The sequence below is a fragment of the Embiotoca jacksoni genome, unplaced genomic scaffold (assembly GCF_022577435.1).
Source record: "Embiotoca jacksoni isolate LCO1_2020_lvr unplaced genomic scaffold, fEmbJac1.0.p SCAF_101, whole genome shotgun sequence".
NCBI classification, from domain to species: Eukaryota; Metazoa; Chordata; class Actinopteri; family Embiotocidae; genus Embiotoca; species Embiotoca jacksoni.
Window position 1 is genome coordinate 342676 of NW_027185232.1, and position 23829 is coordinate 366504.

The window sequence follows — 23829 nt, forward strand, 5'->3', positions numbered from 1 at the left end:
GAGAATATTGATCGCTTTGACTATTCGTATCCAAAAAAAAGTTATTTATAGTAAATGCTGCTGCTCTTTCATTCTTTCTTAACCAAACTGTGGCTCTCTTATTAATCTAAAAAAAAAAGAAGTAAAACTTTCAACCACATTTATTATTTTTGATCGGCTCAAAACTACTCCATAGAGAAATGCTTATGGTGATGGTAGAGATGACAGTGGTCATGTAGTGGTGGAAGACGATGAAGTTGTAGAAGTAGTGGTGGTTAGGACTGTCACGTCACTCCTTTGGTATTATGGTAAGAAGTGTGTCTAACCTCTGATATATACGGCTCTATTTTAATCCTGTCATCTCATTGGCCAGCTCACCAACGACGCCTCCCCCCTCTGGCAGCGCGGATGACGCGCATTTCTCTCGTGAAAGTTTATGCTGTGATGCAACTCTGCTCAGTTCAGGCGACACCTCAGTTTGTACACTTATTGACAAGGTTTGATTGTATTTATTCACACTCATACATTTTATAAGCAGCAATCACTCAAATATATTCTTAATAATTTAAAGCTATGGTTTGATTCACCCATATTTCTGCTATTTACTGTGGTTATTGAAGGTTATTCATTTAACTTTCCAATATGACAATTAAAATAAATCAACACCTCTTTAGGGGGTTCTCCTTATAGCTTTCAGGAAGCCTTAGGTGCTTAGTGGAGGGTGGATTGGGGGTAGTTAAGAATTTGTTTCATGATTTGGGACTATAATTACAACATTTATTTAAAAAACAAATACTCTGTGAAATAAAAAAAAAAAAATTATATTCACAAAATTGGCAAAACAAGTCTCATGTTATCTTCTTATCTTAAATCATTTTAGCCTAGTTAGAACATTTTTGAGTTTGGTTCAGTATCAGATATTATTACAGCGTGAAGGACAGAATCATTATTAATAGGCTACGTTAAACATACAATTATACAGTGTTGGTGTATCAGCTTTAGCTTTCATTGGCTTTGAATAAGAGAAACTCTCCTACAGGAGCTGTTTTCATCATAACAGCAATACAGTGGTTCATATTTAGGTTGCAGGTATTATGGACCATTTTAAAGAGTCAATGCAAGACTTTCATTTTTCATGTCAAGGAACCCCAAACGTAACTATGCAAATATCTATCTGCTCTGGATTCACAACGACAAAAGTCCCCTGCTGTATGTGGGGAAAGACCACTTGCTGTTAAAATGCCACTGAAACATTTTGTGGGGAAACCCCTCAGAGTCCCAGTCAAGCCCCCGGACCCCAGGTTGTGAACCTGTGTTCCTGCAGCCTACCGGTGACAGCAGGGCTGGGCGGCACTCGGGGATGGATGAGCGCCATATTGCGCCTGGTTGAACAGAGGGAGGGGAAATCTGCGGCTGCGAGCTTCGGACGTCCGTAACAATCACATCTCATCTTCAAATCCACATCAGCCGGTAAGATTCAAACTGCCGTCTGACGTCCTGATTTGACGCACACAGCACAGCGAGCTGGAAGATGTGCAAACAAAAGCCACTTTTCGCAGTTTCCTGCGCATTTTCTGCTGCTCTGCACAAAGGAGGCAAATCTCACAACAGGTGTCTGTGGGATTAGAGAGCAGATGAAGCTCTCCACAAAGACACGCGTCACGAAGACACGCGTCACAAAGACACGCGTCACGAAGTCTGAATTTAAGATCCTCGGACTGAATATTTCAACCGTTCTGTGGTCTATTTCAGTAGAAAGTCTTTGGGTGAAAAGGTGTAATTTCTCTTTTTATACTGAGTCTAGTCTGGATTAGAATCCATTCCCTGCCGCTGTGGGTGTGGACCCAACGGAACCCTGCGTGGAAACATTCCTCGTGGGTCATCACTGTTGTCACATCTCCTTACAGTGTAACAAACCCTGATCATTACAATGTGGCTGAGGACCATTCATCTTTCATGCAGTGTAACGCAACATTGTGTCTTCACTACTGAAACCGACTTTGTTACGCGACGCGGACGCGCAGTGGCGTGAAGAGCTTCCGTTAATCGGTTTGTTAGAGAATAAACGTGTCAAATGAAATGTCTAAAACAGAGATGGATGGGGATCACCAGTTTATTAAAGGTAGTGGGTGAGGCACGTTGAGTACCAAATTTATCCGACGTGGTGTCTGGATGATTCAACAGTCAGGTTAAAACAAGAACGCGGGGTTTCCGGTGTTATCTTTCAGAATAAAATCTAGACGAGGCGAGAATTTCAAAGTTGAGCCGAAATATATAATGTCAAATGAAAAGTGAATAAAAGGCTACTAAAAGCTATTTGATTTTACTGGATAATAGAAAACAATGTATCGATTAGTGTGAACTATTGTTGTATTAAAAACATGAGGATAATAGTTGATTGGGGGGAAAATAACCTGAAAAATGTTCTCCAGTTTGACCTTTTCTGTACATCATTCCCTGTTCTCTTCCAACCTGTCCTATGTCCGTCTCTAATGCCTACAATATAAAAATGCCAACACAAGAAAAGAAAACTTGTAGCTGGAAACTCGTTATTATGCAAAACTGCCAATGTTGTGTCCTTGGTTAATCCCTAAATTATTTTAATCACCATAAATTGGTGGACAGTTTTGTAATTTGTACTATTGATGTCTTTCTCTCTCTGACACACCAATCATATGGAAGATGCCCCCTCCACCTTTAAAATTGTTTCTGGAAGTTTTCATTTTATTCCAAAACTGGATCAAGCATCTCAAATGAGAGGGTTTGCATGTTTTTCCTCTAAATGTACCTTGGACTCAAATTTGGATAGAAATGTTAACTTCTGTGTGACTTTTTATCATATAGGGCTGATTAAAAGAAAATAAGATGATTGACTTATAAAATAATGTCTCATCCCTTTTAAAAAAATATATATTTTAGGTAGCCTACTTAAGTAGAAGTTCTACTTCTACGTGTAATCCATGTTTCTATTAGTTTATAATTTAAGATGGTTGGGGTGGTCATAACAAGGGAAAATGTCTTGGCAGGACTTGGCATCCAGACCCTTGCTCTTATTTTGAAGGCGGGTTTCTCTCGTATCCGCTGTGTCAGCTCGCTGCGGTCAACTTCCCGGTGATTCATCCTGATGACTGTCGCCTGCAGGAGTGTCGATGTGCTCTCAGCCGGGTTGAAGTAACGCAGAAGTGGCTGAAACTCGTTTCTCTTCTTTCTGTCTTTCCAGGAAGCACAGCTCGTTTCTTTGGAAACACTTTTTTCTTACTGAACTGCTGCAGGAAAAGGACAGAAAATGCCCAAAGCGGTAAGAATCGCGTCGGTTTATTGATATTGTCACTCAATGTTTGTTGGAACCTCTTTATAGCCAAGGTAGACAGGCTGAACTGAAACGTGACAGGCAACGTTCATGGCGGTTATAACTTCCTAAAATCAGTTGAACGTTCTCGTTAAGAAGAGATGTCCTCATCTTTTATTCCGTTCATCTCATTAGAAGCTGATAAATGTGACAGAGAATAGTAACGCTGGCACTCTCAAATCCTAGTGATGCTAAAACTTTTAAAAGAATATTCAATTTAGTGTAAAAATGCCACAGTCTGTGACTCAAAGTGGATTTGTGGAGGTCTAACGGGTGATAATTCATCTTTGGCTGCACTTGTATTTTGGTGAAACCTCTGACATGTTCACTTACTTTAATGTAGGCTATTTAACATGTAGTCACACAAACTCTCAATGAGCGAGCCAGAAACTAAATATGGGTCATTAAAATGAACAGGAACAGAACAAGACCTTCACTGGTTCACTGGAACATGTCATCAACATATTAAAATGATGTCTGTGTTAAAGGGAAATGCCACTTAAATCACATGCTCTTCTTATATCCTGGGGTGTCCTACATGTATGAGAACACTGCTCCAAAGCTAACAATAATTGTTGGACTTTATTTCTTGAAACATACTTTTCAGTTTTATTTACTGTAGATGGACACAGTAACAGATCCATATTTAATAAATTATTCTCTTGTTCTTCTTGAATTGTTCTTCTGAGCGGGATAGAAAGTCCAATTTTAAGGCTGAAATCTTGGGTTTGCTGCTCACTTAATGATAGCTCATAAGTCTCCTTGGAAACTTGGTACAAATGTTTTTTATTAACTAATTACATGAAGTTGCCATATATCTATCTATATATATATGTATATATATATATCTATATATATGTATGTGTATGTACGTTTTTGCCTTCAATCATTTGCCTTATTTTTGCCTTCAGTTATTCCTGACTCACTTTGCCCCACCCCAGCTATTACATAGTGTACAGTTGCACATGGCTCACATCCCTCCCTCAGCCCTCTGTTTGGAAATGTCTGGTAGGCACACAGCAGCAGGCGATGTGTGTTTTTATTGTATGATGGAAAATGTGATGGTAATTTGTTAGACGTGGACATGACTAAACCATATTTCAGTTTTTTTTTCCCAACACTGAATTTTTTTTCCTCTATTTTAAAAGTAGAAAGTCCAGAAGTACCTTAAACAAACAGAAAGTAAAGTTTGATAAGTAGAAAAGGCTAAAGTTTTGTAGCTAGAAAAAAGAAATGGTTGTTATGATGCTGTTTAGATCATTATGTAGACATGTTGCGGTTGAACTGAGCAGTATTGTGATGACAGTGACTGAAGCCGTCATAAAGCGTGTTGTCGGTTTGTTTAGAAAGACTTCCGGCGTTGTCATGAGCGTCGCTGTGGAAATGACATCATTACTGTCTGATAGCAGCAGCACATCGAGTCCAGTTGCCACAAAACAGCCTTTTTGGACAATAATGCCAGACTGTTTTCTTTTCCATGACCTTCACCAGCCCATGTTCGGTGTGTGGCCTCATCACGGGCCCAGCGATTGCAACAAAGCCTGAAAAATATCAACAGCACACTTAAGTCCGGTTTAATAAGGCGGTTCCTTTGATGCTGTTTGCGCCACAAAGCTTCGTAATTTAAAGTTTATCCTGCAAATGCTGAGTCTTACTTGTAGTATCGGGGGAGGTGTGTGTGTGTGTGTGTGTGTGTGTGTGTGTGTGTGTGTGTGTGTGTGTGTGTGTGTGTGTGTGTGTGTGTGTGTGTGTGTGTGTGTGTGTGTGTGTGTGTGTGTGTGGTGTGTGTGTGTGTGTGTGGGGGGGGGGGGGGGGGGCGTGAAATTAGACAAGTAGTTTGAAAAATGTGAGTCGACCAAGACAGAAACATGTTGTTGGTGGGGGCTGTCAGCAAACAATAGCCACGGTCAGATAAGCCTTATGTTACATACAACCTGTTTAATATAAGGCTGCAAGTAACGATGACTTCCAGTATCCATTAAGAATAGTTTGTTTTGTTTCACCAACAGTCCGAAGCTCATATATATGAACAGAAAAGCATCAAATTGTCACATTTAAGAAGCTGAAATCAAATAAGTTCACAATTATTTTTGATTTACCAATGACTGAAATGGTTTATTGATTATCAAAATAGTTTCTGGTTGATCGACTGATCAGTTACTTAAATAGTTGTTGCTCGAGTTTAACTCCCTTCTTATTTGTACAGTTTTATGCTAAGGCATGATAGATAGTTGATGCATAGATTAAAGTGTAAGCCTCTAAAACTAAAACTCTCAAAATGGCGGTAATGTACGTGCAAAGCACATGATGTGTGTGAGACACCTTCTGCTGTATGCACATGACGTCAACACATATCTTCCACTCCTTTCCCCTGACCTTTTCTCTCATTCTTGAACTTTTACCTGACACAAAGCACCAATGCCCTCCAAAAATCTTTAAACCAAGGGTCAGTATAATGCAAACATTGTCTCACATTTGACCGCTGCAGCACAGAGAAGAAATTTAAATGTGAAATCATGTATTCTTAACTGCAGTCGCCATTGAAAGCAAAAATCAAAGAGGATAAAAGTGCAAACTTGCAGTAAATTTGATGCTAAGTGGCACAGAAACCTACAGGCAGTCTGAATTATCACAGTTCGGATACTTGGCGTGAAATCAAACATTTCAACATTGTGTGTTTATAAAAGAGAAACTTACTTTTTATCCCAGGACTCAGGCAGCCAGAGGCGGGAGCTTGGACCAGATTTAAGGAGCAGTATAGGCTCCAGCATTGACGCCTGTGTGACTCATGTTTCACTCTTCTGAATGACACATTGTCGGGAGTAAACGATAGCGCTCCTTGGCTCTCCCAGAATCCTGTTTCCTTGCGGTCACGGCCCGTGAGGCGTGGCCGCCGTCAACATGGATGGGTGTTTCCTTTTTGTGACCAGTCCTGTTGTTAATTATTTGTTCCTTTAAATAATTGATAACTCAATCATACCTGGAACACCCTGCAGGTGTGATTCACCAATCCAAACGTGTTCTTTAACTTGAATCATTCTTTAGTTACGTGTGTTTAATGTCTCCAGCCTTCTTGTGCCGCTGCTCCGAGTGGTAGCAGTCGTTTATGGCCACGTTGGTCTGAGACCATTTCAGTGGGATCCCCATGGCGACTCCCATTGGGACCGAAAGCCACGTAAACTACGCAGAGAGTTAAATATTGAATGGTATTCAGTGAAGAATGCACTGCGGCCCGTTCGCGGTTTAACTACAGAGGTGAAGACCACTTCATTTCTTTAACTTAACCTGCACCAGCTCCGTAACCTCACGACTAAAGTCTGGAGAGAGTGATTCAGTTCATGAGTGTACAAAACGGTGAAGGGCGGTGGGACACTTCACAGACTGGAACGAGGGAAAAGGGGGCTTGAGGAATGACTTGATTGATTAGTTGACAGCCAGTTTTAGTCAATTATCTCCATGTGGCAGTTCAGGGATGTACTGTGTAATGTGAATTATGAGAGGTGTCTGATGACGATTTTTTTTTTTTTTCTTTTTCTTTTTTTTCATTCGTCATTCATTTATTGGTCTTTGGGACCTTGATATTTACATCAGGACAGACATAACACTGCAACTAATGGCTATTTTCCTTATCATTCAATCTGTCAACTATTGTCTTGTTTAATCCATTTGCTGTCCTGTCTTTAAAATGTCAGAAAATGATAATAAATGCAGATGCAGACTAGTGTTTTCCAATGTCCAAGCAGCAGCCTAAAATGTCTTGACCACCAGTCCACAACAACAAAATTCAGTTTATTTTGATGGAGAACTTAAGGAACCAGAAAACGTTCACATTTAAGAAGCTGGAATCAGAGACTTTTCGTTTATTTAAACAAACAATCATTTAATTATTAAAATAGTTTTTCTGTCGATCAGGTAAGCGATTAATCAACAAAAAGTTGCAGCTCTAATTATGTTAGATGATTTCTTGAGTATGTGTTTAATTGTTTTTCTGAAAGTCTGATTTAAGGGGGAAAAATGAGAGAAAAATAAAGAGGACAAGAAAATGTCTGCTGTTGTCTCCTCTGGTAAAGAAAAACAAAACAACAAAAAAATGTTTTCTTAGAGATGTTACGATTAAGTTTTGGCCTTTTCCTTTCAAGACACACAAATATATCCAATAAAATAAGAAATAAATAAGATGATCAATAGCTCTCTCACATCTGAGCAGTAAATCTGCAGCCAGAGCTTTGAGACGGCTTCAGCTCAAAGACTGGAAACGAGGATAAAACAAGCAGCCTCCCTCAGTCCAAAGATTTAACGCCTGATGTTCTGGATGGAGCAAGAACAACTGTGCCCTTCTGCTTCCAGGCTTTATGCTAAGCTAAGCTAACCATCTGTACCTGACAGGTGTGAGAAATCTTCTGATCGACTGTAATCCCTCGGGGATTAATAAAGTAAATACCTACCTACCTACCTACCTACCTACCTACCTACCTACCTAACTAACTCAGACAGCAAAGCAACATACAGAGCAGTTCTTCTAAATGTTTTTTTTTGAATGAATGTGGGTTTGTAGAGAGAACCTACGCTCTGTTCATCATCTCTTCGTTGCAGTGTTTCTGTCCCTCTCTCCTGTAATCTGTGTTACCATAGCGCTCGTTGTTGTTGTTGTTGTTGTTGTTCCGCGGTTACCAAAGCTTTGTACCTTTCTATCAAGAGTGTGAACATTTGTTAGAAGCTGTGCAGCAGCTTAGATGTGTGAACCAGTGCTTCTGTATCTGATGACTGAGTCAGTTATGAGCGTGATGACTCGTGAAGCTGGAGTTTAAACGGTTAATTTGAACTCCTGGACTTTCCTCTGACTAGAGTTGCTCATTGTGGAACTCTGGGTCCTTGCCCGTTATATTTTTAGCATATGTGTCATGTTTTCTTTACCGCTGTGAATGGCCTCAGTTTATTGTGAGTTACCGTTGGAGGACTTAGTTTGAGGTCAGATATCCTTCGCTCAGTCTGCTCCACACATTCACATGTTCCAGTCTCTGTCGGTCGGGTGTTTTTCTGGGTGCTTCATCTGTAACGGTGTAAATACAGACCACGATGTTGAGAGAAGCATCTCCAACTGTCAGAGTTGAAGGACCGTCTTTTGAACAAGGGGAGTCTTAGAAAAATAACACTTCTGAGGGCCTTCTGATCACTTGTGGTGTTAGGTTTCAGTAATCTGGCTCCAGTGGGATGAAGATGATGATGATAGCGAGGGACTGCGGCTGAAAGGGGAACTTTGTTTTGCTGTTCAAATGCGGCGTTCCCCTCCCTCCTCTGCTTTTTAGCTGTGACTTGAGGCTGCTGTGAGTTCTTTAATGGGGCGTCCGACTCCAAAACGTTCATCTTGTCTGCACGTGTGTCGTGACGGGACCGAGCCGGAAAAACCTTTGCGGCTCTTAATGCTTCATTATTTAGATTTTTGTTGGTAAAGTTTGAGTTTGTCACAGCTTCTGTGTTTTTAATTCCAAGTGAGTCGACTCTGCTGATCCTACTCGACAGCAGCAGACATGTTTGAATAAACGGGGCGTCTTGAATGTCTACCGTCCAGACTAATGCGTTCTTACAATATCCTAAGCAGCGCAGCAGTGGCGAGGTGCTTTCCCTCCAACGCTGTGATTGGATTTGCCTTCTCTGCAGGATTTACATCTGTCAGTTGGTTGCACAGCTCAGTGTCCCTTCACGGGAATCAGCGGTGCGCTGACTCACCGGACGAGTGACCGCTCCAGCCCAGACGTCCCTTCTCCAGTGGGCGTCATTGAATTTGAGGCTCAGCTCAGCGCGGCTCACAATGGACTGGAGATGAAAGACATCACTGGAGGCTCCTGTTGGCGGGCGTTCCCTCTCTTCACTCTGCGTCCACTAGTCTCTGTGTCATTTTTCACCGAGCATTAATAAGTCCGGTCAAATCTTTTCATGCCCCCGCAGATACCAGAGACGTATGACATCACAGAAAAGACATTCAGAATGTGCATCACCTCAAAGCAGCCTTTGTAAATATTTGTGCATTGTTGCCTGGCCTTTGTGCAAATTTCAGATGCAGTTTGCTGATTACTAACCAAGCCTACAATACAGAATATTGTTTCTCTCCATTATGGAAGTTGAGGTCAGTTTTCATTATTCTGAGTAGCACGCCAGTCATGCTGCTTGTAATGATTTTGAAATTGCACATTAATCACATGGGTGGATCTCTGTGAGTGGACATTCGATTCTCTGCCTCTAAAGCAGGTTTCCATCAGATGGTCCTTGTGTTTTTGTGTGCAGGTCACTCTGATCAGTCATTAACCAGAGCTGAAAGACATGCCTTATTTCTGTCAGTGGGAATGAGTTACTTCTGTCTAAACCTCCAGAATATTTTTTTAGCTTATGAAACCAGTGTTAGATATGCCCATTGCTTAATATAAGAGGCAATGTATTATTTCCTCGCTTTCATATGTCTCATGAGTAGAAATGTTGCAGCCATCACTGAATATTTCAGTCAGTAGCTCCTCAGATTTTGCAGCAGAGTTCACTTCAATCAGCCCGTCTGTCTCTGAGAAAGCAAAGCCCCGTCTGTTTACTCTGCAAATACAACCCGTCACCAAACAGACACGCACACGCACACGCACACGCACACGCACACCGATGCACTGCTCTGCAGCGGTGCAGCCGGCTTTAGCTGGTATTGGTTCCTACCTGTGAGAACCGCTGTGTTGCTGTGGGTCAGTGTTTGAACCCCTCTGTTTTCTCATGTTTCCCTGCAGGTCAATGTTCGCGTCACCACCATGGACGCTGAGCTGGAGTTTGCCATCCAGCCCAGCACCACCGGCAAGCAGCTGTTTGACCAGGTAGAGAACAAATCAGTTATCAGTTATAGATACAGTATATACTGCATCAGTGGCGGCCTCTAAATATCTCGTTGTTATAATTTTTTAATCATATGGAAATGCTGAACAATTTGGGGTGCAGTTTTGAAATAAAGTAATTCTTATTAAGAGGATCAATATGAATCAGCCTGTCAATGATGATAAAAGCAGATAACGTGGAAGCAATTTGGGTGAGTTAATAACTGGAAAAACATGAATTTAATAGTTTGATATTTTGGGAATTATGCTTTGGTGTCAGAGTTCGATAAAAAAAAAATGTATACCACTCTCACATCTGTAAAGTAAATAATGAATGTAGCTGAACCCAGAACATCATAAGCTCACTAATTAACATGTTTCCTTTCTTGGCTATGAGCAGGAGACTCCAGGTTTTTTTGTGAGAATTGAACGAGATATATAATGTATTAATGAGCTTTAAAGATGCTGGTCTCTACTGCTGGTCAGAGCCAGGTGAGCTCTTCCCTGTTTTCAGTCTTTATGCTAAGCTAACCACCCGCTAGCGAATATCTAATATCTACTGTACAGAAAAAAAAGATAATGAGCAAATGTATTTCTCAACTATTCCTTTAAATCAGACTTTTTTCAGGTAAATTCCTGCAAACAAACACAGGCAGAGTTTTAATCCGATCAGCAGGTTTTTTTTTTAAAAGTGTTTCCAAAAATATGTGCATATAGATTTGTTAGATATTATCTGCTGCGACCATAACTTCAGAAACTCACAAAGTGCCGCAGCCTCCGTTGTCATGCCGGCTAACTGCGCTGATGAGCTCTGTGAGGAGAAATTGTCCGCCCTCATTATTGTCCCTCCAAAGCTCTTTCCGTTCATTACATCCAGGTCTGAAAAGTTATCTCGTGCACACAAGATTACAGGAGCTTTTGTCTGTCTGTCTTCCCCTGTGAGGTTATTAAAGGTTTCCTGTGATGAAAAATGACAGCTTAACACAACTGACGTGAACAAAGTGAAGTCGAGGCATTTGTGAGACTAATTCTTAATGACTTCAGTGATGTTTAAAGTTACACAGCGTCAATGCAGCGTGAAGTTGTGGCCACATTAGGGAAACATTTTCCTCTTGTGGCAGAAGCTCTTAAATGTAGGACACTGTGTTTTATTGTAGACTTATTATTGATTATTGACTTGATATTTGTAACTGAACACGTTAATCTTGTGGTGTCTGACACTGTGAAAAAATCTCACCAATTTTCATTTTCTTATATATCTAATTATTTTACAAAATGCACAAATACAGCTTTTTATTTTCATATATTAATGCCTCCATCATTTGACCTCAAATTTAATCTCTTTCTTCAGGTTTGATTTGAATATTGAAGGAAGTTAGTGTATCATTTTCCCTATGACAGTGGGTGGGTTGTGATAAATATGACTCATGGTGGTTCCTATTATTATTATTATTGTTATTGTTATTGTTATTATTATTGTTATTGTTATTGTTATTATTATTATTATTGTTATTGTTATTATTATTATTATATCTTTGCAAGAGCAGAATCCTCTTTTAATTAGCATTTTCCTCTTGTTGTCCGAGGCTGTTGTGGAGCCACCTGAGATCCAAATGCAGATGACATGTCATTAGTATGAGCTGCTGTGTTTCTTTATGGTGGCGCCGGGGGAGGAAAGGCATTGTTTCAGCCACATCCTGTAAAACTCGTTTTTCAATAGCAAGTGTAGCCGATCTCTCTGTGTGTGTGTGTGTGTGTGTGTGTGTGCGTGTGTGTGCGTGTGTGCGTTTGTGTGTGTGTGTGTGTGTGTGTGTGTGTGTGTGCGTGTGTGCGTGTGCGTGTGTGCGTTTGTGTGTGTGTGTGTGTGTGTGTGTGTGTGTGCGTGTGTGCGTGTGCGTGTGTGCATTTGTGTGTGTGTGTGTGTGTGTGTGTTGTGCCTGCATGTCGGGACTCACCATTCATAGGGAACGTTTTAGTTAAAAGACATTTGAATAAAATCAAGTAAACATAATATCTCCCCCAAAAAACCTACACCAACTAGCATATTTATATATTGTTGTATTTTGTGATATTCATGTGACAGATGTCTTTTGAAGTCAGCACTTGATTTATTGACAGTCAGCGCTCTAAAGCGCTCCATGTATAGTTTTGTTTAAGGATAGCTAATGACCTCGATATTTGCCTCTGACATCTCTATTTATAGGTGCGGCTGAATTCCCCTGCGTACTTGTTAGAATGACTCTCAGTGGGGTGTGCCACAGATGATCACTCATTCCCTGTGATGGTGTCATCGACAGTTCGGTGCTCTATTTTCGTACACAGATACAGTTTACTAACTTTTAGCACTGGGAAACTGTCTAGGAAGCCTCGCCCCTTGTCTGAAGCCCGATCAACCGTTCACGGAGGCTACAGGTTCATTTGTCCGACATTTAACTCGAGTGGTCGCGTCTCTGAAGTCCGTCAGCGGCCCGATTTAGTTTTTGACCGGTGCTTTGGCAGCAATCAGCTGCAGAAACAGAAGCGTGCTCACATGGTGTTCGACAGGTTGTGTGGAAATGCTGAGTAACAGCAGTGAGCTCACTCTCTGGGGTGGGGGTGGGGGGGTTTGGTGTGGCCCCTGTGGTCAGTGCTGATCATAGCCTTCGTCCCGGTCATGCCGCGCTTCAAGAGAAACGCCTGCCACTCCCCTACACACCCTCGTCCAGCTTCACTTCCACATGACACTGCTGCTTCTTTCATTTTGTCCTGAACTACAGTTTAAAAGGAACCACAGCCTCAGCAGTTTACCTTACTGGGTAAATATATCGGCCCTGTTCAGACGCCATCAGCCAGCTCCCTCCTGTATTACTGTGGCTTCAAAAGGTTTTCAGTTTCAGCTTCAGCTCTGTAGAACTGGTTTGGATAGGTTAAAAGCAGCAGCAGGAGGACGATTGATGTTAAACATGACAACATTTGAACGAGTTCAGCAATGTCTTGAACTGAATTCAAGCCCAAACAATCAGGCTGACGGGTGTCAGGAGCAAAATGTGAAACTTGTTCACACATACTCAACCCACATGTCGAAGTTGCTTTTGAACAAGCAAAAGAGTCGTTCCAAGTCAGGAGAGGCAACGTGGCGGCAGTACAGTTCTTAGACGTAAGGAAGACTGGCTTTGTAACGCTTCAGCTACAGTGAACGTTCGGCCTGACGGTAACAGACTTGTTCCCCACCGCTGCCCACCTCCTTCACCTTCGGGGCCCGACAGGGTGAACCCCTCCCTTCCCCTCCTCCGTCCCTTGAGGACTCCTGGTTATTTAGCCCAGAGGATGCAGTGAGTAATGCTGTTTCAGCCCAGCGGCATTCCTCTCTCTCACCACAGGGCCCGAGCTCCCGTGAAGCAGGAGGAGAAAAACCTTCACTCTGTCAGATGACCGAGACGAAGCTGCAGACTAAAGTCTTGCCAACTGCTCCTTTGTGGCGCTGCGACTTTCGCTCCTCAAACTAAAATGAGTGTGACGTGGTCGGTGACCCAGAATCTGTAAAGTTTTTGCTTCTTCAGCCTGACTGCAAATGTTTCACAGAGGTTTTTTCAATTATGGCCAGAGTGAAGCAGACTTGTGCCACCTCTAACGGCTTGTACCATTTTATTTTACAGATGTATGGTTTTATTTTCTTTCACAACGGGATAAAGTCATAAAGATATTTTGCATCGTAGTTTGAAAAAAAAAAAAAAAGCCTCAGGAAGCATTGAATTCAACCTCCTAAAGAAAAAGCCTTTACAATCAAGAACTCTTAATTTAGTCTTAATTAAATGTGTTTGACAGTGAAATGGGAAATGAATTGCATTCTGCGATATTAAAAAAGGTCTAAAACAGCCTTAAATATAACTAGATGAAGCTTGCAGAAAGCTGGAAACTGAATTTTGCATCAGGGTGTTTTAAGTATTCTTACTTGGACCGAATCGGTACTACAGTCGTTCTTTGGGGCTCTTCAGGTAAATTGGAGCAAACTAGTGACCCATTAACATCGAGGCAACCTGCCAAACCAACCTGCTGCGATGTCGGTTTACTAAACCTGCGTCCCCAGATTCAGATTTAATCCTCCTCTAACGAACTGTATTATTTTCAGCGTCCTTTGCCTGCAGGTGTTCATAGCAGGTACAGCGTGTTATTGAGGCCAGGTTATCTGTTTGTCGCGTGAAGGACTGCGTTGTTTAAGGTTAGTAAGCTTGCACAGCAAAGTGGTTACCTCACTGACGAGGTCGCATCGAGCCTCTCTGCAGTAAATCAGAAAGCAATCGTTCATTTAGGTGTCTGTGTGGCTGCCCGTTCTGTTTTCCTGCCTCTCACTCTGTGGATCCCCAAAGTACAAACCCACCATGAAAGGGCTGATTGTTTTCTGAGGCCTTATGAGTTTCATTACAGGTGAGATGAAGTGCTCTCTCATTTCAGGCCTCTTCCAGCGCTTGTTGTTGTTGCACTAAATGCAATCCATCAGAAGATCCCTGAATCAAAGCCATTCATCTTCACTCCCACAGGTCGGCCTGCCCTGCATTTTGTCGGCCACTAACAGAAGGGGAGACTTTGATTTTCATTTTAACCTTGGCTGTAGCTTATCATTGGGAACGGGCTCGGCCGGAGTACTGGCATGTTGACTCAAACGTCACCCGGGCAACTCGGCACCTCACCTGGTGAAAGGGTGGGAAATTTGGCAGAGATGGCACAGGAGAGTCCGACTTCATGGCGCACACACACACACACACACACACACACACACACACACACACACACACACACACACACACACACACACACACACATATATATACATATACATATATACACACACAAAAACCAGGGTTTCCTAGACTGTGCTGTTGGAAAACTTCTCTGTCAGCTGTAAAGAACTTCTGGTCGTTGAGGTTTCTTTCAGAAGCCAGTGGAAAATGGCAGCAGAAGATATTATTCCAGAGCTACGACTGGCTTTTCACTGTCTCAGCTGCAAAACTAAAAAAAAAAAAAAAAAAAAAAAAAAGATCCTCAAATTGCTGATGTGAAAACATTCTCGTGAGGTCAGACATGAAGAGTTTCCAGTGAAATTAAAACTGGCTTTCTTTTCACACATTAGTATGAAGGAGTTGCAGTTTTCAAACGGTCTTGTGAGTTTCGCTCCGGCCGGCTCAGTCTGTTCCTGGAGTCAGAGACGGGACGCTAGTCATGCAGCACGCCCTCGTTATACAGTATCGCTCCTCCTGTCTGCTCGGACAATAAGACCGCTCTGTTGAAGACCAGTCCTCGGCGTGCTCTGGTGTGCTGCAGCAAATCTTCGCAGACAACTGCCAGATTAATCCATAACAACCTGGGTTATACTCTCCCCCTCTAAACTGCATGAAAACCTAGATTTATACTGTAATATGTAACTATTTGTTTTATTAAATGGATTTATCTTGTATTTATATTCGATCTGAAAATGTAGTGTTTAGGAGCTGGTATCAAAGTCAAGGAATCGGTAGTGGTGCCAGTATTGAAAAGTGTTGAACAATAGTCCATTGTTTATCATATTTAGCTGAAGACATGTAGTATTTAACAGAGTACTTTTGTTTGTCCTCAGCCAAATCGCCTGGAATGTGTAATACTATGAGGGCTGTCCACCAGATTAGTTTGGTAACTGAGTATGTCACCTTAAGGTTAGATTCTTCATTCTGAAAAGCTTTTGAAACTCTTTCCACATCTCCTCGTTTTACTCGGCGAAAAACATCAGTGACTCATTTACTGGAATATTATAAGGTGTGAAAGCATGATTTCTTTCTGTTGACAATTTCCATTACATCACCTCATATTGTGTTTTCCTGGAATCGAAGGCTGGGTATTTGTTGCATTTATGCAGGTTTACATCTGGTCTTTTGTGATATTCCTGTGTCTCTTCCAGAAATTCTGGATTATGTTGAATTACTTTTATAATTCTTTATAAACCAATGTAACCTAGATTCGTGTTAAATGATAATGTGATGTGGAAACTTCTTCTGTCTGTTTTAGAACTGAAACAGTTCCTCAGCTGTTTTGACAATTAATTGTTTTAGTCGTTTATCGAGGAAAAATAATGCTCCGTTTTTCTTATTCCCCCTTCATAATAAGGAGGAATTGCTACCTCACTTCTTTATACATCAAAGTAAACTGAATATGTTTGGGTTTGAAGATGTCAATGTGTGCTCTGGGAAGTTGTGATTGCCTTTTTTCCACAATGTTTTGACATTTCATAGACCAAACACTTATTAGATTAATCAAGAATAACCAGGCGACTGTGGTAAAGAAAGTAATCATTGGTTGCAGCCCTGCTCTGTCTGAACATTTTATTTTTCTCTATGCAGGTGGTCAAAACTATTGGCTTACGTGAGGTCTGGTACTTCGGACTTCAGTATATGGACGGCAAAGGTTACTACACCTGGCTAAAGCTGGACAAAAAGGTAAGATCCAGGTTAAAAATAGTTTTATGTTTGATTTGATCTCTATTTTATTGGTTGGAAGAAAACAAAAATTCCCTATGTATTAGTACTGACTATGAATCTGTCAATTTAGATGATGTTAAAACTTTGATCACAACATTTCTGTTTGATGATTATTCGACAGTTACTCAACAGTATACATCTGTTTTCTATGTTATTGATGTCGTTATTATCTTTTTAATACAGTGATTTCCTCTCTTATTACATATCCAGATACTTACAGCTTGCATACATGCATCTCTACAACTGAGTACCAAACTTTGACACTTTTGTGGTACAAAAAGAATCACTTTGATATTATCTAGTACCAAAAATAGCTTTGTCATTTGGTACTTAATGTCAGTACGTGATTTTTGCACACACAACTTTAGGCTTCTCTGCGGCTCCATCTTGCCTGCATGTGATAGCATGTGAGGCGTTTATGGGACATTTGTTATTGTAGCTCCAAAAAACAACCTGGGTTACACTGTCCTCCTCTAAATTGAGTGAAAAATCAAGATTAATACTGTATTGTGTAATTTATTTGTTTTTAAAATGGATTTTATAAAATAATCATAGAAAAAAAAAAATCCCTCAGGAACCTGTATCGAAGTAAAGTTATCGGTACCCAGCCCTATATGCGTTTCAGTGATTTTCAGTGAGTTCGCTGTGTAGTATGTAGAGAAATATAGAAGGAATGTATTGTTTTAATGTGACAATACAATCAGAGGTGCAGTGTTTGCCTTTCAGTCAATCAGTAGCCACCATATTATAGTAGGAATTCTTTGTGAACCACAGCTGTCTCCGTTTTTCTCTGTTTACCTGAGTAAACACAAGTGACCTGGACTCCACTAACTAAGATTCCTGAGTCATCCATAATCTGACTAAGCAAAGGTCAATCAGTCAGCGGAAGGAAATCACGCCGGCAAGTAGCAGAACTCCAGATGTTCAAGATTGTGCAGATATCACAGTTTCTGTTTGATCTGATAAATCTGCGGCTTTTGACACCAGATTCTGAATGAATAATCTGTTCAAGGGGAATTCCACAGATTTTACACATCAGAGTCTATTTCCAGGTGTTGGGCTGTAATACTTCAAAGGGAGCTGGACGAGTCAGTGTTAAAATTTAAAAAAAGACACCTGGATCACAAACTGTAGTTGGTCAGGTAATGTGGTTTTGACAAAGAAGAATGTGTGGCATAAAAAAGAGAAGATCTCTGGTTCAATTTTGATATTTTTTTGTATCTGTACATCATGAGTCTGAAAGATTTTATAGGAGTCTGATGCTAAATTGTCTACTTCGAAATATACAGTGGGTACGGAAAGTATTCAGACCCCTTTACATTTTTCACTCTTTGTTTCATTGCAGCCATTTGCTAAAATCAAAAAAGTTCATTTTATTTCTCATTAATGTACACTCAGCACCCCATCTTGACAGAAAAAAACAGAAATGTAGAAATTTGTGCAAATTTATTAAAAAAGAAAAACTGAAATATCACATGGTCATAAGTATTCAGACCCTTTGCTGTGACACTCATATTTAACTCACATGCTGTCCATTTCTTCTGATCCTCCTTGAGATGGTTCTACTCCTTCATTGGAGTCCAGCTGTGTTTAATTAAACTGATTGGCCTTGATTAGGAAAGGCACACACCTGTCTATATAAGACCTTACAGCTCACAGTGCATGTCAGAGCAAATGAGAATCATGAGGTCGAAGGAACTGTCCAAGGAGCTCAGAGACAGAATTGTGGCAAGGCACAGATCTGGCCAAGGTTACAAAATAATTTCTGCAGCACTCAAGGTTCCTAAGAGCACAGTGGCCTCCATAATCCTTAAATGGAAGAAGTTTGGGACGACCAGAACTCTTCCTAGACCTGGCCGTCCAGACAAACTGAGCAATCGTGGGAGAAGAGCCTTGGTGAGAGAGGTAAAGAAGAACCCAAAGATCACTGTGGCTGAGCTCCAGAGATGCAGTAGGGAGATGGGAGAAAGTTCCACAAAGTCAACTATCACTGCAGCCCTCCACCAGTCGGGGCTTTATGGCAGAGTGGCCCGACGGAAGCCTCTCCTCAGTGCAAGACATATGAAAGCCCGCATAGAGTTTGACAAAAAACACATGAAGGACTCCCAGACTATGAGAAATAAGACTCTCTGGTCTGATGAGACCAAGATTGAACTTTTTGGCGTTAATTCTCAGCGGTATGTGTGGAGAAAACCAGGCACTGCTCATCACCTGCCCAATACAATCCCAACAGTGAAACATGGTGGTGGCAGCATCATGCTATGGGGGTGTTTTTCAGCTGCAGGGACAGGACGACCGGTTGCAATTGAAGGAAAGATGAATGCGGCCAAGTACAGAGATATCCTGGAAGAAAACCTCTTCCAGAGTGCTCTGGACCTCAGACTGGGCCGAAGGTTCACCTTCCAACAAGACAATGACCCGAAGCACACAGCTAAAATAACAAAGGAGTGGCTTCGGAACAACTCTGTGACCATTCTTGACTGGCCCAGCCAGAGCCCTGACCTAAACCCAATTGAGCATCTCTGGAGAGACCTGAAAATGGCTGTCCACCAACGTTCACCATCCAACCTGACGGAACTGGAGAGGATCTGCAAGGAAGAATGGCAGAGGATCCCCAAATCCAGGTGTGAAAAGCTTGTTGCATCATTCCCAAGAAGACTCATGGCTGTACGAGCTCAAAAGGGTGCTTCTACTCAATACTGAGCAAAGGGTCTGAATACTTATGACCGTGTGATATTTCAGGTTTTCTTTTTTAATAAATTTGCACAAATTTCTACATTTCTGTTTTTTTCTGTCAAGATGGGGTGCTGAGTGTACATTAATGAGAAATAAAATGAACTTTTTTGATTTTAGCAAATGGCTGCAATAAAACAAAGAGTGAAAAATTTAAAGGGGTCTGAATACTTTCCGTACCCACTGTACGTGAGGTTTTACTGGCTCTAATGAGTAAAAGGGCTACATTAAACACACACTGTACAAAAACTAGAGCAAAGCTGTTTTTGTCTCATGGTTTTGAAGAACATTGTTTACCCAGACTAAAATAAACGTGACAAACCATGCAAACCTATCTAGTCAAATTTCTAAAGTTGCACCTTTTGCATTTTACAATCATGAACAAGGGTAACTGAGAGAGAAAGAGAAAGACAGAGGGTTATGCTTGCCTCAGTCAGCAGCAGTAAACTGTAAACTGTGTGCTGACACGGCGCTGCAGCTCATCAGCACAATGCAAAGCTCAAACTGGAAAATTCCCGGCCCCATTCTCTCCATCAAGACCGCTTGGTTCCTGTTTTGAAATTAAAGGAAGAGGCACATTGTGTCAACAAGTACTGCAGCTGGGAGTTAATAAAGTGTATTTCCACTAAATGAGAGGGGAGATCCTCTTTTGGTGAGGCCGATGTGGCTCATTGAACTGCAGAACTTTGTGGTTCCTTCTGTGTAAAGTGTTGACATCCAGTATTTAGTCTGCTGATTGTGACTCTTTTGTAGCCAATAATACAAGTGACATGTTTGACAGAGAAAACATTATTTATACTTTTTACAGCATCATGATTTTGTTTAGCCTGGTGTTACCAGACCCAAATTCACTGTAAATATACGGGGTTGGCCACCCTTTCTTGGGATATTATTTCCACTCGTTTCATTATACTGGGTGTAGACCTCGGGTTGATTTGGAAAAGTATTCGAGCAGCCTTTAACAAATCAGCCTTGACCACCATGTGACGTATGTGGTTTTTCCAAAAATCACCAAGAGGAAAGACCCTCCCTCAAGAGAGCAAGGTGTAACGCCATAAATGACCACTGCAGACTTTGTAAAGAAAATTTAAGGATACAAGAAGCATTGTTTTTGCTTCTGCCTCAATTCCTCAATATTTGCTAGCGTTGCTGCGACTTTTCGTATCGCCTGCTCTTGCTCTACCACGGCCACCATTGTTGGAACTATATTCCGAAACAAACGCTTTACTTCAATGTCATTGCATTTGGCCACACCCACTAGTCTACTCTAAACATGACTGACAATACTGACGTTTGTACAATACAGCTTTTAATTTGACATTTTAGCAGCCGGAGCTGGCAGTCCATTAACTCAGCTTTTCAGGCTCTCATCTAACTCTCTGCAAGAAAGTGAAAAACCGTATTTATAATATCAATCTATTCCTTTCATGCACACATAATATGACCATATAGGTTATTTAACTATGATTTCAAATTGTTTCCAGGTGTCGTCTCAAGACGTGAAGAAGGAGAACCCGCTGCAGTTCAAGTTTCGGGCCAAGTTCTTCCCAGAGGATGTCGCTGAGGAGCTGATCCAGGACATCACCCAGAAGCTCTTCTTCCTGCAGGTGAAAGAGGGCATCCTGAGCGACGAGGTCTACTGCCCACCAGAGACAGCCGTGCTGCTGGCCTCCTACTCCGTTCAGGCCAAGTTCGGAGACTACAACAAAGAAGTGCACCAGCCCGGATACCTGCTGTCCGAACGGCTGCTGCCACACAGGTGAGGTGTGCCGGTGGGCTCAGGACAACAAATTGGGCATTGTTGTGGTGAAATTTAGATCAAGGCAAGATGTTATGCAGTCATACACTTGGGTTATTCGTCGGAAGGCACTGCACTTGGTGCTGCCAGAAAACAAGTCTGTTAAAGGAGATAATTATTCAATAAAAAGAGAAATCTTAGAGAAAGAAGGAACTAAAAAAACAGAAAGAGTGGGAAAGTGCTCCAATCAGCAGCACTGGTCGAACCTGCTGCAAAGAAAATCACCATCTCCACCGCTAGAAACAAAAGAGGAGCCGTTTACGTAACGATCATTATTTCTAGACAATGTGTTCCTTCTATCCAGATTAGCTCTCCGTACACCATCAACACTGCCGGTATATGAAGCTACCAACTGAACTCTCGTACAGAAACTGGTAGAATTGAAAACAGAACGGGATGAACTCTGTGGTTACATTAGAATATTCACAAGGAGGATCAAAGCTCTATTACACCAATAATCCTGGCACTCGCTACAAAGCACAGTCCAGAGTGCCAAAAGATCCCGGCTGAGAGCGGGCCGTGCAGCTCTGGTGCACTTCCAGGAGAGATTTAAAATAGTTTAAACGTGGGTGCGTCAGGGATTGGTGATGATCGTGTCTTATCAGCTCCTCTCGTCTGCCGGAGAGGAAGTATCCGACCACCACGATACAGCGACAGATGGAAGCAGAGACTCTGGACCTGTTTCTACTGAGAGGACAGTGTGGTAGTCATCAGAAATATAAATTAGGCATCAATTGACATATTGAAAGCCATACTGTGTATCTGGAAGTTGTTACTAAACTAAGAAACCGTGCAGAAAAAAAAAGACGCCTAAAAAGCACATTTGTTGTACTTAAGAGGGCAGACGGTCATCATCTCGCCTCGCTGGTCTTCATCAAAGTAGAAGTCTTTTTTTTTTTTTCGCATGTGTGTAAAATAGATGCAAAAATGAAGTCAGTCTTGACATCAAATTCCCGTGCGTTGCTCAGTTACCATTGGCACACTCCCCATTGTGCTGTATCTCTCACTCCGATGCACAACAAGTAGCCAAAACACTGAACTTGTGCCAACGAGGGAAACACGACGCCTCAGGGAAATGACCACAATACTAAAAAAATTAAAGCACTTTCCACAACTCACTTGCAGGAAAATGGAGTCCATAACGCTGCAGAACAGACCGGTTTGTTGGTGGTTGGTGTTGCAGCTGACAGTTGTGGTTTTCTCTCTCTGTCTGTAGAGTCCTGGAGCAGCACAAGTTATCCAGAGAGCAGTGGGAGGAGAGGATCCAGGTGTGGCACGAGGAGCACCACGGCATGTTGAAGTGAGTCCACGCGAACTTGAACGTGGAGCTGATAAGATTTACTTTAATTCTGCCTTTTTCATTTCTAAGCATTTTTTTTTCTTTACTTTTTCTTACCTATTTTATTCTTAATCGTTACTGGTCATATTTCTGCCTGTTTTTTTTTTTAAGCCTCACTTGTAATGTTTTAATCCTGGAAATACCTTGTTAAGCACTTTGTAACTTTGCTTTTGAAAAGTTCTGTAGAAATACAGTTTGTGAATATATTATTATTGTTATTAATCCCGTGAGATCTCTCTTGCAGGGAGGATGCTATGCTGGAGTACCTGAAGATCGCTCAGGACCTGGAAATGTACGGAGTCAACTACTTTGACATCAAGAACAAGAAGGGAACAGAGCTGTGGCTGGGAGTGGACGCGCTGGGACTCAACATTTATGAGAAGGACGACAAGTAAGCACTGTGTCTCAAAGTAACCGGCCTCACTCAGTGTTGGTGTCTGTCGTGGCTCCTGATTCCTGCATATTGTTGCGAGCTGCAGCGTTGTGACAGAGCGAAACCTGCCGAGCCAGGTCCACGTCTGTACTTGATCACCGCTCCTGTTTCTCAGCAGACAGTATGACAGGAATAACAATGAAGGCTGAATGGATACGGACATGTCTATGTATTATCTGAAATCTGCATAGCTGTAGTGACATTTAAATCTTCTCTGAGGTGAAACAATACAGTTTTTATCTTGAGGGTTTTTATCACATAATTTACTTTTTTTTTTTAATTTTATTTTTTTTTACATTTGTAGTCTTATTGTCCTGTCTTGTCTTTATCTCTGCTTGACTCTGTTCTGGCTCTCGTCTCAGTCCCGTAACACCGAGTTAAACTCGCTGAATTTTTTTTTACCCAGTTTTTCTGTTTTACCAGAAACAGAAATGTAAATATTCCTACTTTGTATCATCCTGCGGTTTTTGCCGTTGGACCTACAATGAAAGCTGCTGTTTGAGATGTGTGACGTGGTGTTTCCATCATCCAGTCTGGCTTCGGTGGCGATTTCCACTCTGTTTGTAGGGCAGGACAGTTTGTGAGATAATCACCCTCTCTGTGTGGTGAAATGAGTTGTGAGAACTCCCGTGGCTGGTGGCCTCCTCCTCTTTGGGGTTATTGGAGTGAAGTACACTGTTAAAGGAGCACTTCATCCCAGGTGACTTGCTTTTCAGCCACTGACGCTGCGCTGGAAATGCTGCCGGCAGCGCCGCGGCTGAGTTGAGATTGTGGCTCTTCTCTTATTAAAACGGCTGCACTGTGTCAGCGGAGATGAATCCAGCACGTTGATGGCGGCATAATGACAACGTTTAGCGAGTCAGCCGCGTCA

At 41.7% G+C, this 23829-nt stretch overlaps 1 protein-coding gene across 1 annotated transcript in view; it reads left to right on the plus strand.

Annotated features, from left to right (window-relative positions):
- The first annotated feature begins 1348 nt into the window (after positions 1-1348).
- ezrb (ezrin b) overlaps positions 1349-23829 on the plus strand; it is a 33480-nt gene continuing 10999 nt past the window's right edge. The window contains exons 1-7 of the mRNA XM_069173983.1: positions 1349-1449; positions 3200-3277; positions 10090-10173; positions 16518-16613; positions 20873-21147; positions 22403-22486; positions 22770-22916. Coding sequence (XP_069030084.1) covers positions 3266-3277; positions 10090-10173; positions 16518-16613; positions 20873-21147; positions 22403-22486; positions 22770-22916 — 698 coding nt within the window. The 5' untranslated portion in view covers positions 1349-1449; positions 3200-3265. The remainder of the gene's footprint in view (positions 1450-3199; positions 3278-10089; positions 10174-16517; positions 16614-20872; positions 21148-22402; positions 22487-22769; positions 22917-23829) is intronic.